The 18,676-nt window shown below is 39.1% G+C and overlaps 1 protein-coding gene across 1 annotated transcript in view; it reads right to left on the bottom strand.

Annotated features, from left to right (window-relative positions):
- The window catches only part of GALC (galactosylceramidase), a 54,133-nt gene that overhangs the window by 24,926 nt on the left and 10,531 nt on the right, over positions 1 to 18,676 (bottom strand). Inside the window, 4 exon segments of the mRNA XM_084791302.1 lie at positions 2,629 to 2,784; positions 11,756 to 11,886; positions 15,160 to 15,198; positions 16,637 to 16,776. Of these exon segments, the coding sequence (XP_084647428.1) occupies positions 2,629 to 2,784; positions 11,756 to 11,886; positions 15,160 to 15,198; positions 16,637 to 16,776 (466 nt within the window).

Genomic DNA, 18,676 nt, shown 5'->3' with positions numbered 1-18,676 from the left:
TGGAGGGTGATGACTGAGGCGGGATCACCAGGGGGCGGGAAAGGTTAAGGGCGCTACACTAATGCAATTCTAGCCTCTATTGCTTCTGCTTGAGTGCTAACTGGATCACCAGTTGGCCTGGTTTTGCGGCCCCTTCCCAGATGAGAGATCCTAATAGTTTACAGCACACACTGAGCTCCAGGAGCAGAGCTGTGACTTTCAGAAAATTCAAGCACAAAACATAAATGTATATACCTTTTTTTTTTTCAGAGTTCCTAATGTCAGAACCTTTTTTTTTAAATTAATTTATTCTTGTTACATTTCAATGGTTATCCCATCCCTTGTATCCTCCCATTCTTCCCTCCCTCCCATTTTCCCCTTATTCCCCTCCCCTATGACTGTGACTGAGGGGGACTTCCTTCCCCTGTATATGCTCATAGGGTATCAAGTCTCTTCTTGGTAGCCTGCTATCCTTCCTCTGAGTGCCACCAGGTCTCCCCCTCCAGGGGACATGGTCAAATATGAGGCACCAGAGTTCGGAACTCCATCAATGTAATCCACCATATAAACAAACTGAAAATAAAAAACCACATGATCATCTCCTTAGATGCAGAGAAAGCATTTGATAAAATCCAATACCCATGCATGTTTAAAGTTTTAGAGAGATCGGGGATACAAGGCACTTTCCTCAACATAATAAAGGCTATATACAGCAAGCAATAGCCAAAATGTATATACCTTGCTGGGTTCCTCACAGCTGGAAAACAACCAACACTCACCCAGAGAAGTTCACTTCCCTGACCAGGTTCTCTCCCAACACACAAAGCTACTCCAGCGTGCTTAGAAAATTTAACCCTTCTCATTACCTCAAAAGTGAAAATAATAATGCTAATTTAACACACACCCACACACAAACATGCATGCACACACACAATCAATGATGATCTTAAGAGTTCTCATGATCTAGGTCACACATGGCTGGCATCCTCTATTATGTACACTCGTGTTTCCCAAACTTGGGCATCATTGGACTTGCCATGAGTACTGACCAGGTGTGCAAGTTCCTGGACCCTGCAAGTCTGAGCAGCTGCCTAGAAATCAGTATAACAAGCACCATAGGACATTTTAAGATAGGGGAAGTTAGGAAATACTTTTTTAATGTATAGAATATGTGGAAGTATCGTAAGGATTTGGATGTGGAGACATATGTCTATAATTTTAGTACTCAGGAGGCTAAGCAAGAATAAAGAGAGGCCAAGGCCAGCCCGAGCAACCTTGGAAGACCCTGTCTCAAAACAAAAACAAAACAAAAAACATGGGGGGAAAGGATGAAGTAAAAAAGTATACTTAATGTGAAGGGGGAAAAGGTCATAACATCCTGTTAAAATGAAAGGCAGCTTACTCAACAGACTATATACTAAAGTGTCAATTTTATATTTAAAAGTATATAAAAACAGGAGATTGTTTTAAGAACCATTATGTCAAGATGGCAAGATTGTAGGCAGTTTGTCTCAGTTTTTGTACATATCTTCATTTTCTCAATTTTCTTTTCTTTTTTTTTTCTTTTTTTCCCTAACCTTAACCCTAACCCTAACCCTAACCCTAACCCTAACCCTTACCCTTACCCTAACCCTTACCCTAACCCTAACCCTAACCCTAACCCTAAATTTTCTCAATTTTCTATAATGAATATACATCATCTTAATATCAAACAAGCCACCACAAAAGTATGTATATTGGCTTGTTTTTATTAGACACAATTATTTTATAAGACTAATTTGCGTTAGTTCTAAGCCATCATCAAAGCATTTAGAAAGTATCCTCTTTAATAACAAAAGTGATTATATAGTTCTTTACAAACTTTTGATAAAGTTAAGAGATACATAAGGAGCCAGCTACTCAGTGGAAGTGGGTACCAATTAAAGGCTACTACTCTGTTATTTTTTTTTTAAAGGTAGCTCCAAAAGAAGGGTGGATAACAATTCTACATTAAAAGAGACTTGGGGATCAAAACTGCTAAATGCAATACCCGGAGCTGTGTTCTATCTTTCTTTAAAATAAGTAAAAGTTACAAATGACATTTTAAAAACATGAATAAAAGCCAAGAACTAGAAATGTCTCATATGTTCATACTTATGAAAATGATATAATCATATGACAAAATATTATGTTTTAGAGACACATTACAATATAATGGTATAATATAATGACATAAAAATATATGTACATTATCTAAGTCGGGTGTGGTGGTGCATGCCTTTAATCCCAGCACTCGGGAGACAGAGGCAGGCGGATCCCTGTGAGTTTGAGGACAGCCTGGTCTACAAAGTGAGTACAGGACTACACAGAGAAACCCTGTCTCGAAAAAAAAAAGTGTGTGTGTGTGTGTGTGTGTGTGTGTGTGTGTGTGTGTGTGTACATTATCAAAAATCCCTGCACTGCCTGAGTAAACTATATCCCAATAAACCCAACTTTACTTAATATAGACTCTTCTCAAAAAGAAGGCATAGATTAGACAAATATTAGGCATATGTAGATTGGGTCAATAAAGTATATTGACTCTAGGATATAAAATTATAGTGGGCCATTGTATTTTTTCTACTTACTGTGTTCTCTAAAATTCATTATACAAAAGACTAAATAACTTACGCGGTCATGTTGCCATTGATATAATTCTGGTTCAATATACGACCCCAACAGCCTGCGCCAACATCATTGTTGAAAGTGCTAAAATCTTCAGAAGACCAAAGCTTCTTCCCTGACATCTTTGCATTCCACACTGTATGGGTTCCAGGGTAATGAGCTCTAAGAAGAGAAAGGTACAAGTGCTCAGAAGGTACCACTTCCATTCAGTAGATGAGCGAAATGAAACGCAGGTCTTTGCCAAAGTTTCCCATTTTAAAACAGTCAAGCTGCTTCCAGAAGACAGACGAGACATGCAAAGGAGCCAGCTGCTTCCCACCCTGCCTTCCATCTGTGGGCACTCTACAAACGACAGCAAGTAAACAGAAGGGTAGAAGCCTTCAACCACCCAAATGAACTGGGAAGATGCTGAAAACCATAAATGGGTGGAAGCATACTGACTGGCGAAGGTCAAAGTGGCCACTACCTGGACCATTGCAAGTGGAGAACAAGGTAAAGAAAGAGTCAGCCTTTCCAGGAGAAGCTTGGGAGCTCTGGAAACCAGCCAGCAGCAAACAGAAGGAGCCAGTCTATTCTATCGATGCAACAGACCCCTCCCATATTCCTGTAGCTTACAGACAGACATCTTGGCAGTTACTTCAAGGCAAAGTGTTAAAACAAATCCACAGAAGCCCCAAAGATATTAGTGTGTCATTAATTCTTGTGTGAAAAGAATGAACTACACTGAGAAGATTAAGTTACTGACATTATCTGGACACTTTGTCAAGACAGCAAAATTGCAGCAACTGAGCATCTGTCCCATAGTCAACCCTATTCATGCTAGCATGTGGCCAGAGTTCATCAGGTGGAGTATACTGATGGTTGCAAGAATACAATACTGCTCTAACGACACCTCTAGAAACTACTGATTAAATGAACCAACACGACTAAGATATTAAATGTAAATTAGAAACTAGATTGATAGGTAATACAACAATAAAAGTACATTCAATAACTTCAGGAATAAAAGTATAAACATTCCAGGTTTAATTACTCACAAACAGTATAGCAATATGAGGAGACAAATGGAGACTTACTGTATCACAGTTGTAGTCTTTGTATTTTCTCAGAGTAGTATAAAAGAAGAATGACCGTGAAGACCTTTTAACCAGTATCATTTTAAGCTAAGGTCATTTTAGAAGAAAGCCCTGTTTGGGAATTGTTTTATCAGAAAGGCAGGGAGAACTGAACCACTGCTGCGCATAGCAGAGAGCACCAACGGAGGTCCATCGGAGCACCAACGGAGGTCCATCGGAGCACCAACGGACAACAGCGAGGCTCCATCAGGAATGTGCCCATGCAGGTGAACATTACAAACATCCTAGCTTCTCCTAGGGTTAAGAAGGTAATGCACTTACCTTATTACACCAGTTTAGAAACTGCTACAATGACTGCAAGCCTATATTTCTAAAATACCCTTACATTTAGTTCTTATATCCCTTAACTTTATACCGTGATCATAATATTAATTGTTAAAAAAACACTAAAAATTAGGATATTCCTAATTAGCATTCAGGAAAATATGATCACCGTGCCTGGCTTGTTTGATGTATCCAATAAAAATTTAATCATATCTATATTTTTAAAGGAAGGAAAACCTAGAAATATTTGATAGTTATGCTATCATTAATCTTTAGAAGATCATAATAGGAGTAAATTTTAACTGTTTTTATAAGGGTCTACATCTTCCAAAATATTTCTCCATTTTGCAATTTTATAATCTGAACTATATTTCTCTTTGAGCTTTGTTTACATATTTTGGATTGTTTAATTTAATCTGGCATATCCAAATTACTACTCGCATATAATGAAAATGAAAATCGTAAGGCTGTTGTTTGGTTTTAAAAAAATAATTTTTAAAGCCCAATCTGTATTTCACACTTCTGACACACCTAAGTTAGACTGTCCCATTTCCAGTGCTCCACAAGCACGTGCGATGTGACCACTGTAGCCAACAATGCAGGTCTCAGGCCTTAACAAGTTCAGCAACAGGTAGCCAACAATCCCTTCAGGAATGGCAGACGCTAATTATGAGAATGAGATGCCAGAAACAGAGTGGGGGAAAGTGTACCAAGGCATTACAGAGAATGGAGCCCAGCAGACAGATCCCAGGAGATACAGTGACTACACACCTAAGATCTGCCTAGACAACACAGGCCAAGTGCAGCATGAATGGTGCCAGGAGGTACCCACTCCCTATGGCAGTAGTATCGAGAGCCATATTTCTGCACTGTGACTCAGGGAGAGCAAAAGCAGCCTTCAGCTAGCCTTAGAGTCCCCGGCACCTGCTGAGAGAGTCCTTTGTTTATGCTGTTGGTGTGCCTGCTACACTGATTACCTACCACTGAAAAAGACATAGGAACTTGGGCAGAGAGTTTCTCCAAGCTCTGCTCTCTTTCCAGCCTGACTGAGGACTTGTAATCAGATCCTGTAACAAGAGACTTATCTGGGCTCAGTATATAAGCCTGTATTCCCTCAGATTAAAGGAGGCCTTGATCAGAACTCGTCTTAGCCTCATCTCTGCATACCTCTGTCCTATCTCTCTCCATTTATACCCTCTCCTTCAGGTGGAACCCTGGTTTGATATGTTCCACGGGACAGGACACTGTAGGAGGCAAGGAATGAATATATCAGAAGACAAAAACCTAGAAACAATCATAATAACTACTGAGAAAGGATTTAAAAACTCACATGTACAAAACCGAAATAAAGTAATAACATTGCTTAAATGGGATAAGCATACGAACTAGCTGGTTTTGTGTATCAACTTGATGCAAATGCAAACTAGAGTTCTGAAAGGAGGAACTCTTAATTAAGAAAATGGCTTCCTAGGGCTTCCAGATATGCCAGTAGGTTGCTTATGTGGGATGTTTCCAATTTCTTTCTAAAGGTAATTAGTGCTACGAATTTTCCTCTTAGCACCGCTTTCAATGTGTCCCACAAATTCGGGTACATCGTTCCTTCATTATCATTGAATTTCAGGAAGTCCTTAATTTCTTTTATTTCTTCCCTGACCCAGGTGTCAATAAGTAGAGAGTTCTTTAGTTTCCATGTGTCTGTAGGCTTTTTGTTATTTCTCTTTGTGTTGGAGTCTAGCCTTAGACCATAGAGATCTGATAGGATACAAGGTATTATTTCAATCTTTATATATCTGTTGAGGTTTGCTTTGTGACCTACTACCTGATCAATTTTGGAGGAGGTTCCATGGGGTGTTGAGAAGAAGGTATAATACTTTGTGTTTGGGTGAAAAGTTCTATAAATATCTGTTAGATCCATTTGATTTATGGTGCTGGTTAATGATGTTATTTCTCGGTTTAGTTTCTGTTTTAATGACCTATCCTTCAGTGAAAGTGGGGTGTTGAAGTCTTCCACTATTAACGTGTGAGGACCAATGTGTGGTTTAAGCTTTTTTAATTGTTCTTTTACAAATGTGGGTGCCCTTGTATTTGGAGCATAGATGTTGAGAATTGTCGTGTCCTCTTGGTTGATTTCTCAGAAAACTGGGAGTAGGGCTTCCTCAAGACCCAGCTATTCCACTCCTTGGAATATACCCAGAAAATGTTCCACCCCACAACAAGGACATATGCTCAACCATGTTCATAGCAGCCTTATTCATAATAGCCAGAACCTGGAAACAGCCTAAATACCCCGCAGTTGAAGAATGGATAAAGAAACTGTGGTATATTTACACTGTGGAATACTACTCAGCTATTAAAAACAAGGAAATCCCGAAATTTGTGGACAAATGGATGGGACTAGAGATGATCATAATGAGTGAGTTAACTCAGAAGCAGAAAGACTCACATGATGTATACTCACTTATAATTGGGCACTAGCCCAAAAGACATGTCCCACGAAAGTCTTCACTTACCAGGAGATTGGGATAGATGTGAGGACATCCTACTGAGACTCTAAGTAAGAGAAATATAGGAGATGGGGAACTAGAAGGACCCAGAGGGTCCCTAGAAATCTACAAGAAGAACATCATAATGGGTGGATTGGGGCGCAGGGAGGTCTGCTCAAACTATTGCACTAAGCAAGGACAATACAATTAGTAAACATTGAACCCCTACTCTGATCTACCCAATGGACAGGACATTCTCCACAGTTAGGTGGAGAGCGGGGACTGACTTTGACATGAACTCTGGTGCTCCATATTTACTACCTCCCCTTGGTAGAGAGACCTGGTGGCACTCAAAGAAAGAATAAGCAGGCTACCAAGATGAGACTTGATAGTCTATGACCATATAGTGGGAGAGGAGGTCCCCCTCGGTCATAAACCTAGGGCAGAGGAATAGGGTGAAAAAGAGAGGGAGGGAGGAATGGGAGGATACAAGTGATGGGATAACAACTGAGTTGTAATCTGAATAAATTAATAAAAATAAAAGAAAATTTAAAGAAAAGAAGTAAAAGTTTAAAAAACAGAAAAAGAAAGAAAAAAAGAAAATGCTTCCAAGAGATCTGGCTGTAGGGCATTTTCTTAACTAATGATTGATGGGGGAGGGGCCAGCCCATGGTGGATGGTTCTACCCTTGAACTGGTGGTCCTGAGTTTAATAAGAAAACAGTCTGATATTTTTGGTTGTGAGCCTAGGCTTTAATGGCTGAGCCATCAAGATACACATGGTACATACTCACTTATAACTGGACACTAGCCCAACAGGGATGTTCCCTGAAAGTCTTCACTTAACAGGATATTGGGATAGATGCTAGGACTTCCTATTGGGACTCCAGGTGAGAGAGGTAAGGGAGAATGGGGAAATAGAAGGATCCAGAGGGTCCTAAAAACCTATAAGAAGACCATTAAAGCTGGCAGATCTGGACCCAGGGGGATATGCTTGAACTACTGTACCAACCAAGGACAATGCATGCAGTAAACCTAGAACCCCTCTCCAGATCTAGCCAATGGATAGCACATTCTCCACAGTTGTGTGGAGAACAGGGACTGACTCGGACATGAACTCTGGTGCCCCTGCTTCCTGTTGGTGGGGAGGCCTGGTGCCACCCAGAGGAAGGGGAAGCAGGCTATCCAGATGAGACCTGATAGGTTGTAATCATATGTTGGAGAAGGAGGTCCCCTTCTGTCACAGACCTAGGGGAGGGGAATAGGGTAAAAGAAGGAGGGAGGGGGGAATGGGAAGATACAAGTGAAGGGATAACAACTGAGATGTGATCTGAATAAATTACTTAAAGAAAAGAAAAAAAAAAAAAGGCTGAGCAAGCCATGTGAGCAAGCCTGTAAGCAGCACCTCTTCATGGCCTCTGCATCAGCTCCTGCCTCCAAGTTCCAGCCCTGTTTGAGTTCCTGTCCTGACTTTCTTCAATGGTGGATTATGACTGAAGGTATAAGCCGAATAAGCCTGTTCCTCCCAGCTTGTTTTCTGGTAGTGGTGTTTTCATCACTGCAATGGAAACCCTAAGACAACATTCCAGGTCATTCCGACCGAGGGAGGGCGTTCTATAGCATAGACTGTCATTGTGACGATCATAAACAGATAAGTGTAGTGACTCAAGCCTATTACATCTCTCACAGAAGGATTATTTTAGATCAGCTCAGAGCCAAAGAAAAATAACCAACAAAGGCCTGTCATTCTTATCTGGGATAATCCACATCCTTCATGGTCAACAATGCAATTATACAAATAGCGTGTCCCAATCTTGAGATCTGCCGGCTTCTGCCTTCTGAATATTATGATTAATATGATTTAATAATAAAAGTCTGTAAGTGATCCAAAAGGTTAGCAGTTCAAAGTTCAGAGATGACGTTAAAGAGAAATGTTTACCTTATTTGCTGATGATGTGGATGTCTGACTGATTTGCAAACATTAAAGACAGAACATCCTTTACTATGACTTATTTTTCTGGTAAAGCTTCTATGATAAAAAAAAAAAAAGATGAGAACTGCTTTATTTCCTTTCTTGGAAAATTCCCAGCTGCTACTGTCCTTCATGAAATGCCAGCTTAGTAAAATCTTAAACAGGCAAATCGTTTGTTGGTGTTAGAAGTCAGATTAGAAGTTACAATTTGAGGTAAATGCATAGAAAGAATTCCACCCTGCCTGGGGACTTTACCATTTTCTGGGTGATAGGTTCATATGTACTCTCATCCTAGAGAAATTTATTAGCTATTAGTCTATGACTTAGGTCCAAACTACCAAAAAGAGTGCTTGCCTCACACAAGAAATACCAATCCTGGATGAAATTTGATTCTCATCACCACTGTTTAAAAAGCAACAACAAAAAGGGAACAGCATATTAACATAAAGCAGTTCCTCAGTTTTAACATGACTGAAACTGTGAGCAGGTTAATTTTTTACACGGGAGAGATGACCTTTGTACCTGAAAATTTCTGCAAACACTTCTGGCATCCATCCACAAGATGCTAAGAGCGTGCCCTTACCTAACTAAAATAATTATAAATATCCCCAGATATTGTCAAATTTTTCCCAGGAGATAAAATTATCTCCACTGAAACAACTGGTATCAAGCTATGAATCAGAATAACTGCAAACCGCGGAAGCAGAAACAAGTCCTGCTAAAGATACCCTAAAGAGGAACTAAGAGGACAAACACCACAGTGAAAGACTCGGCACTACCAGAATCCCGGTATAGATTCCTCAATGACAGAAAATATCTGTAACATGGAGAATACAAGCATCAGTCACATCATAAGTTGCAAATGTGGGGCTGGATAGATGGCTCATTGCTTAAGAGAGCTTGCTGTCCTCTTTAAGAGGCTGCGAACACAGTTCCTAGACACCCATATCACACAACTCAGAAACTCCCGTAACACCAGCTCTGGAGAATTCAAGGCCCTCTTCTAGCCTCCTAAGACACCTGTTACATGTGGCAGATGAACATATACACTTAAAAAGAAAAGAAATACGAAGATTTTTTCAGAGCAGTGCTGGAGAAATGGCTCAGAGGTTAAGAGCACTGCCTGCTCTTCCAAAGGTCCTGAGTTCAATTCCCAGCAACCATATGGTGGCTCACAACCATCTCTAATGAGATCTGGTGCCCTCTTCTGGCCTGCAGGTGTACATGCAGGCAGACCACTAAACAATAAATAAATCTCTTTGAAAAAAAAAAAGAAAGAAAGAAAAGCAAAATCTAATAAAAATCCACGAAATGTATCTAAAAATGATCTTGAAAACAAAACATTTAAAAAGTAAATAAAAATGAAAGCAGAATTCCACATACAAAGCAGAATTCCCATAAGACTGAGAGAGTCATGGGATGACATTTTCTATCAACAATAGTTATAAAGCACAGAGACAAAACACTCATTATCTGTGTGCCAAGTCACACGGCAGCAGCTCTCATGCAGACTGAGTAGGACTGAAGGAGTCATGAGTCACCGCCTACTAGTGACAGGAAATGTACCTGCTCCCACAGTCACCTGGAGGATGGAATTAGTATATGACTATATCAGTGAATTTATATACTGTGCCCAATCTGAATCATGATAGAAAGCAGTTCTTGAGAAAAAAAAATTTAAAGAATACATTTACTATTATATGACAGATAACAATCAATGAAACACTAAATTAATATGAACAAAAGAAACTATCAAATAAACCTATGGCTCAGAGGACAAATAATTCTCCTAAAATACCTATATGACTAATGAGTAATTAAACACTAAGCTTCTTCATGAAGTCCAATAGAAAGTATACTTCAACTCTATCAGCTTTCCTAGCCAAGTACATTCAAGGACAGTCTTGCTTCCCTTAGATATGAGTGGTTTGTATGCATTCCAGGGTATATTCCAAATATTCCATTTTAGTGTGCAGAATGTTTAAATATAAATGTCCAATTACATTTTCTCTTGCAAAAAAGAAAAGTCCAAATCTAACTTAACATATCAATTTCCCAGAAAAACAGGATAATGTGCATTAAATGAAAACACAAAAATTAAATTTGTAAAATATAGACTAAGGGAACTGCACAGAAAAGACCATTCAGTAAGTTATAAAGAGAAAAAGAAGGAAGACACTAAAGGGACTGAGTTATAAATCAATTGGAAGAGACTTAATTACCAAGCAATGCATAGGTGTTCAATGGATCCAGACCCAATCAAATACAACTAAAACGAGAATACTCTATATTTGATAATATCAAGAAACAAGTACACATTCAGTTATAAAAATTGTATTACTTATGGTAAAAAAAGAAAGAACCTCTATCTTTAGAGAGACATGATAACAATCTGTGTAGAAGAAACACAGCACGATGTCTAAAGTTTGTTCCAAAACACGGAGAAGAAATGAATGGACACAGGGATGAAGAACGGCCATGGGTTTTTACTGCCTGAGGTTAAGTGATCAGAACACACATACTGATTATTTTGCTTACATTTGCACACATTGAAAACTCATGCAATGGGGAGATAGCTCAGTGATAGACCACTTGCCTTAGCATATATGAGGCCCTGGGTTTGGTCCCCAGCACTGAAAATGAAAGATAAAAATGAAACAAACACTAAAAAAAATAAATAAAATCCAAAATTTTTCATTTAGAAACAAAGTACATGCAAAGATTAAGTCATCTCACAACAGATTAAAATTCAAATTTCATACACATGGAAACTCTAAATGTTTATATACTATCATGATACATATAGCATCTGTTTACTTTTTAAAAGCAAACACTTAGAACCAAAGATCTGTAAAGTAGAAATGGATTAAGAAATAGAGTAAAAGTCTAAGAGCCAAAATACTAAGGATACAAGAAAAAAGTTACAGTCAGTACACATAACAAACTTCTCATATGAACATGGAGTCCCAGAAAACCTGATTAGGTACTAATTTCACAACATTGCCTTGATAACATCTAAAATTAAATACTTCCATTTAAATGTAAATAAAGCCCAGTTTTATTAATCTAAACATTAGTTCCTTTATTTAAAAAGACAAAATTTCATTGTCAGAGAGCCTCAAAATATACTTCTCAGATAGAAAGAAATGAACTGTGAGCGACCGAGGGCTTATTGAGTAAAAACTGCAGTAGGATGCAACCAGCAGCTCAGAGACGGCGAGAAGAAAGGCACAGGCACCACGCAGATGAGGAAGGCACAAGCTGGAAGTCCCACCTTACCCTATGACATCAACCACCGTCCAGAGGTCATGGTCCAGGAGCAGGGAAGAAGAAATGGGCTCCCAGAGGTTATCACTTGCTATGATTTTCACTCTCTGGAGCCCTTGATGATCCAGCGTTTTTCGTAATTCCTTTGGAGACATAAACAGAGCACAGCAAGGGTTACAAGTGAGCCTTCAGTTGCTGGAAGTGACCAAAATAGCCAGAGCATCTTTCAAAAAAGCTGCATTCAGATGATAGTTTGAGCACTGCTTCTCAACAGGAACTGTAGAGGCATCTTCCCCCTGAGTTTAAAGTTAAGTTAAACAATAGAAATTAAGGGGTTAGAGGGGATGGGTATACATAAAAGTCAAGTAATATTACATAGAAATACTGGTATTTTTCTTTCTTATATGTTTTATTCCTCAAATGTTCTATGTAGATATAAAGATAAAATTGAGACATTATCTGTACTACATGGTAATATACTCCAACATTATATTTTAAGTATCTCTGCATCTTTAAATTTTGTTCTATTATGGAAAATATAGCAGTTCTCACATTTTTATACACCATGTTTACTATAAATAAAAACTATCCATTGTTGCTTTCCTGTCAGTCATGATTATAAATAGGATAGGGAGTAAGATACACTTGCAGAGCTATCTGCTTACAAAAGCTAACAGAAGACAGCATGCTATCCGGAAAACAAATTTCACTAAGAGACCAAAATGTATACACTGGCTGTGCAGAAACAGGGACAGAGGAAATGACACAAATTCATCCAGGACTGGAAGGAACAGATGCTATATCAAAGATGTGCCTGATAAACTGACACAACCAGCGCCGCTGAAAATCCTCCCAATACTGGAAAGTCTCTGACATCAGTATCAGGTGTTCAATGACAGTTGGACCAATTAACATAAGGAAAAGTGAAGATTTTCTCTAGCTCTTATTTAAATTTCTAATTTTTCTCACTTACAAAACTTCTAAAAAATATACCTCTTTATGGAAGCAAATAATAAGTTATCTAATTAAAGCCATGGTGTACTTTACAATAGATTATTATATACTGTACTAGGTTAGAAAATGTAATGAGAGTTAGAGTGGCAAGTTAAATCCATCTTTCAAGGACTCTCATTGATCCCAAAGGTCAGTAAGATGGAGAATGCCTTACCTTATATTAGGAAATCAAATTTGTGTTTCATTACTCAAGCTTTTTTCTTATTCTTACACAAAGGAAAAAACTTAGTCAATTTTGCATCCATTTATCACTGCCAATACTTTGAGTCTTTATGGGCTTTCTCTTAAACGATCATCAGAAATTTGTGTATATTTTTTATAAGGCGTGGAATTGAAAACCTTTTTCAATGCACATAATCTGTAAGCTGTGACTTATAAATCAGTTTCTATCTCACAGTCAATATGATTATAGCACTCTGCAAAGTGTTATATCTCAAATGTTATTTTTGGGTTTTTATTTTTTATTTTATTTTTATTCTGGTTTTTTCAAGACAGGGTTTCTCTGTGCAGCCTCGGCTGCCCTGGAGCTCAGAGGCTCTGTAGACCAGACTGGGAGGTGCCTCTGCCTCCGGAGTGCTGGGATTAAAGGCATGCACCACCAGTGCCTGCCAAACGATATCTATATTGAGCAATCCTTCCCTTCCCAAAACTATATGTATTTATCTGTTTACAGATAAAGAAGGGAAGATGGTCTGAAAGGCCCAGAGTCACATTCACATCTGTCTAGCACTCTCAGATAGTAGAAGGGAGTTTCCAGAGGCCATAATTAAAAATCCCTATGAAACCAGAGCCAATCATAAATATAACCATATAGCAAAAATAATCCTAACAACATTACACATTTGACAGAGCACATAAATAACTTTTACCATATACACTTCAGTCTTGAGAAGAAACCATCTCTCTAGAAGCCATCTCACCACACAGTAGGGGCTTTGTATTTGTTAAGGGCACATGAACTGGGGACCCCCCTACATTTGTCATCATTTAATTCTGCAGTGGGAATTTCAATGGATCACGGAATCCAATAAACCCTCCTCTTCTAAAAATGGAAGACAAATGAAATGCTTCTATATCCTGAGACATTTAGTGTAGGAAAACCCAAGGTCAGCAGAAAAATAAATGAAATCTGATTACTCAAAAACCCTGATAGTGGATCCTAGAGCAGCAATGAAATCACTAACTTAAATGTTAATGAGTCCAATATTCCCCCAAAGTGAAACAAGCACTCTATTGTTGTGGGTACTACTACACCAGCATGCACTGACTTTGGCTCTGTTCCTGCCTCTTTATGACTCCTGAAGCACATGACCTCCCACTAACAATCCTGCCCTTCCCTTTTCTAAGAGAACCATGTGCCCATCTCCCGTACCCAACCCACTCCCTCACCTCTGTGAAGGAGAACTCCTAGGAAGAAAGAGTAGACTGATCAGAACTTCAGTGATGTGGTGAGCTGGAATGCGGCAGGTCCAGAGTGTAAGTATAACTCCTGGGCTACCTTTAGCCCCTAACATCACAGGACTAACAGATAAAGCACTGTGGAGCTATTACTTAAGAGAACCCTGTTTTCTACCAGCCAAGAGATCCAGAATGCCATCAGACCACATCTGAGGCTGACGACTGAGCTTGCTGCTTTGTTGTAGCCACCTATTAAACGATTCCATTGGTGCATTTGACAAGTATCTTGACGTATGACTTTGTTCTGTTACTATGAAGCTTCATAAACCTCCTTCCACACTGGAACATGAAACTTGGAGTAAGATAAATCTGTGTTCTAGACCGTGGTCACTTGTATTTGTCTCCAGAATAAACTACCTCTTAGCCTTTGCTTCTGCATTGGTATCACCCTTTCCCGTCCTACTTCATGCCTGCAGCCTGGCACTGACACTGAGTTACCTCACTGTGGCTGCAATGAATCCTCTCAAAACAATGTCCTAGTTCTCAGATGTGGTCTGATAACACTATGGACCTTTTGGCTGGTATAAAATAGGGTTCTGTTAAATAATACATGCCCAGATGCTTTATCTGTTAGTCATGAGCCTCAAAACCAGAGCCCTGCCTCTACCTCCCAAGTCTAGGATTAAAGGTGTGTGCACTATGCCTACCTAAGTTTTGGTTTTTGTGTGCTTAAGATAGAGCTAGAATTTCAAATAAGCATGAATTCCATTGCAAGCCACAACCCTGCCCCTCAAAAGAACATTTAACCCAACTCCTCAGATACAGGCCATTCAGAGCCTATGGAAGCACAAACATAGTCTTCAGTATCAGGATTATAGACACTAAAAAGATAATTTTATGTCACATCTAGCAAATTACCTATGCTGTCAAAAATAATGTTTCTAATCTGTCCTTCAAATTTCTGTGTATGAAAGTATATGCAAAAAGATTAAAGTTTTACAAACCTTTATATAGTTGGCATCAAATGGCCTTTCATTCCAAATCTGCAAAACAAAAATCCAAAATGTCTGAACTGAAAGTTTACTAATGCCATAAGAAACTTAACACGATCACTGCAGTGTCGGTTCTTATTAGAGCTGATGACGTAGTTTCCTATCTTTCAACAGCTGCTGTCACAGAATTTATACTTTCATAAAGAAAAATAACTTTTATTTTATTTTAAATATTTATTTTGTTTTGTTTTTGTTTTTTTCGAGACAAGGTTTCTCTGTGTAGCCTTGGCTGTCCTGGACTCACTTTGTAGACCAGGCTGGCCTCGAACTCACAGGGATCCGCCTGCCTCTGCCTCCAGAGTGCTGGGATTAAAGGCGTGCGCCACCACGCCGGGCAAAATAACTTTTAAAAATTAAATAAATCATAGAAATTTCAAAGATTTTTTTAAAAATATTTTTTTCAAAAGTCATTTATGAGACTGGAGAGAGAGCACAATGTTAGGAGCACTTGGTGCTCTTCCAGAGGACCACAGTCACTCCCCAGCACACTGGGATGGCCAACAGCATCTCTAGCTACAGTCCAGGAGATCCAGCACAGACTGGAAGGACAGGAAGGAGGGGTTGTGATTGGGATGTAAAGTAAATAAATTAATTAATTCCATTTAAAAACAACAACAAATTAGTCTCATGACACAAAGGAGTTAGTCAACAAAGCACCCCAGACTTAAGTATTTAATTAGCTGGGAGGAAAGACTGAGAGCAGGTCACAAACGAGCACACAAAGCCAGGTCTTTTGTTTGTTTTAGTTTTAACTCCATTGTAGTTTGTTTGTTTGGGGTTTTCTCATGGTAGATATGTGAGCTCAACTTTCTATTTATCGAAATAACAAGAATCATTTATGCATTCCCTAAAAAAATCCAACATGGCTTTGTTTGTTTATTGAGGCAATAATGTAAAAACTTAGCTTCTTTTTAACCCCATTGACTAAGAATAAAACGAACTAGTCCCTATTCATTCATTTAGAAAAAGTGCTTTTGAAGAATCTGTTCTGAGTTTTGTAACCTAAAATATTTCACAGTTTTCTTCTTAAAATTATAACAAGGGGCTGGAGAGATGGTTCACTAGTTAAGAACACTGGCTGCTCTTTCAGAGGACTTTGGTTCAATTCTCAGCATCCATAGAGAGGCTCACGACCATCTGTAACTCCCAATTCCAGGGGACCTGATGTTCTCTTCTGCCCTACAAGGACACTGCATGCACATGGTGCACAGACATACATGCAAGCAAAAACATTCCTATGCATAAACAATAATTAAAAATTAAACCTACATTAAACCATCCTGCTTTACTATTATGCAACATGCAAATTATATTTCTATATAAAGTATGGTTATAAATCTTTTTAATGGATCAAAAAATTAAATCAAGTTAATTTCTAAAAGTATACATACATATCCAAAATAAATCATATTTCGAATATATTACTAACCCCAATATAATCAATGTCCAGGTCATGATAATGCTTGGCACCCAAAATCCATCTTACAACATAGTAAGCAGTCAGCTGAAGGTTTACATAAGGCCAGCTGAAACCTTTGCCCAACCATCCAGGGAATGACCATGGCAACCCTGCAGGGAGAACAGAGGCAAAAGAGCAGCATGAAAAGCAAGTAAGAAATGCAGCACACTCGGCCAAGGCCAGTGTAAGGCTGGCCGAAGGAAGAGACCCCACCACATGCGAGCCCTAACCCTGGCCCTAACCAAGACTCTTACTGATCCTCACAACTATGTCCTGCACATCCAAATGTGCTTTCAAGAAAATGAAATTAAAAAAAAAAAAAACTATCTCACAGCATTTTCTAACAGTATGAACTGCACGGTTTAACATCGCTATTCCTTAGGGATGTTCAATATACATTCCTGTTCTCTGAGGTCAAATTGAAAAGCCCTGAAAGGCTTATTCCAAACAACCCTCACAAGATCAGTGTAACGTTCCCACTCACCGGTTACATCATCTTACAAATTAAGGTTATCAGTAGGTCAGGCAAGCAAGATGTGCAAACCTAAACTGGCCATTAAGTAAATATATAAATGTCAGTGACTCGACAGGAAAATGCTGCTGTGTAAAGTAACTTCACTGAATGAGTGTGTGTTCTTCCAGTAACTCTTTTGACTCTGAACTAAGGAAAGAGAACAGAAAGGTACTAGTTATAATAATTCCCACTTCAACTACAACATTGTACAATAAGCTCAGCAGCTCATTTCCAGTTAAATATATTACCTTGATACCCTATGAGCATATACAGGGGGAAGTGGTCCCCCCTCAGTCACAGTCATAGGGGAAAATGGGAGGGAGGGAGGAATGGGACGATACAAAGGATGGGATAACAATTGAGATGTAATATGAATAAATCAATAAAATATATTTTAAAAATATTTTACCAATCTAGTTTGCTACTAAAAAATGAAAATCTGACATAATATTTTTTCCAAGCTAATTTCACTACATAAAAAGCATGACACTAAAACAATAAAACATTTAAAAACAATGAAGTGCTAAGTACAGTGAGGGTCCAACATGTGAGTCTTTGCTGGGATGTGGTTTAGCCAGCAAATTGTCTACATTTAAATGAAGTCTGACCTTGAAAACAGTACAATAGGAAGCATGTACAATAGGGACCAAGTGCTCAATTCAAAGATGCTTATACTGTCCCAAACATTTCTGGAATCTCATAAAAATTCCATTTGGAAGAATACACTTTCCATTGTTCTTTTAATTTGGAAAGTAATGCTCTTTTCCTTTAATAATCAAGGGAACCCATCTTCAGTAACATTGGATGAGGTATTTAAAGTAGGTCATAATTTTACTTAACTCTGTCTGAATGTAATCAAATTAGCAAGCTCATGGCAGGTGTTAGAAGCCCTGCGACTTTTTAGAAGTACTTCTGTTTAGTCTGGCTGGTTAGAGAACTTCATGCTGCTGTAGAATTGTGAAATGAGCATAGTTCAGCCTGAGTAACTACCCATTGTGCCCACTGCTCATACCTAAGTTCAATATGAGCAGAGAGCAGACATAGGCTTGTATAGAATTCCCAGTCTCTGGTGATCTTACCATCACCAAGTGAGCTAGACAGTTTCTGTCAGCTGACACAAGCTAAAGTCATGGAAGAGGAGGGAAGCTCAATTAAGAAAAAGCCTCTAAAGACTGGGGCTGTATTGGGCTGGAGAGCTGGCTCAGCGGTTAAGAGCACTGACTGCTCTTCCAGAGGTCATGAGTTCAATTCCCAGCATCCACATGGTGGCTCACAACCATCTATAATGTGATCTGATGCCCTCCTCTGACAGGGCTGTATGCAAGCCTGTAGGGCTTAGCTAGTGATTGGTGGGGAAGGCCCAGCCCATGGTGGGTGGGGCCATCCCTAAGCTGGCGGTCCTGGGTTCTATAACAAAGCTGGCCATGGGGAGCAAACCAGTAATTGGCACCCTTCCATCGCCTCTGCATCCGCTCCTGCCTCCAGGCCCATGCCCT

The sequence above is a fragment of the Acomys minous genome, assembly GCF_964271855.1.
Source record: "Acomys minous genome assembly, chromosome: 8".
NCBI classification, from domain to species: Eukaryota; Metazoa; Chordata; class Mammalia; order Rodentia; family Muridae; genus Acomys; species Acomys minous.
Note: the sequence above shows the minus strand (reverse complement) of the source record. Positions and strands in the feature narration are given on the sequence as shown.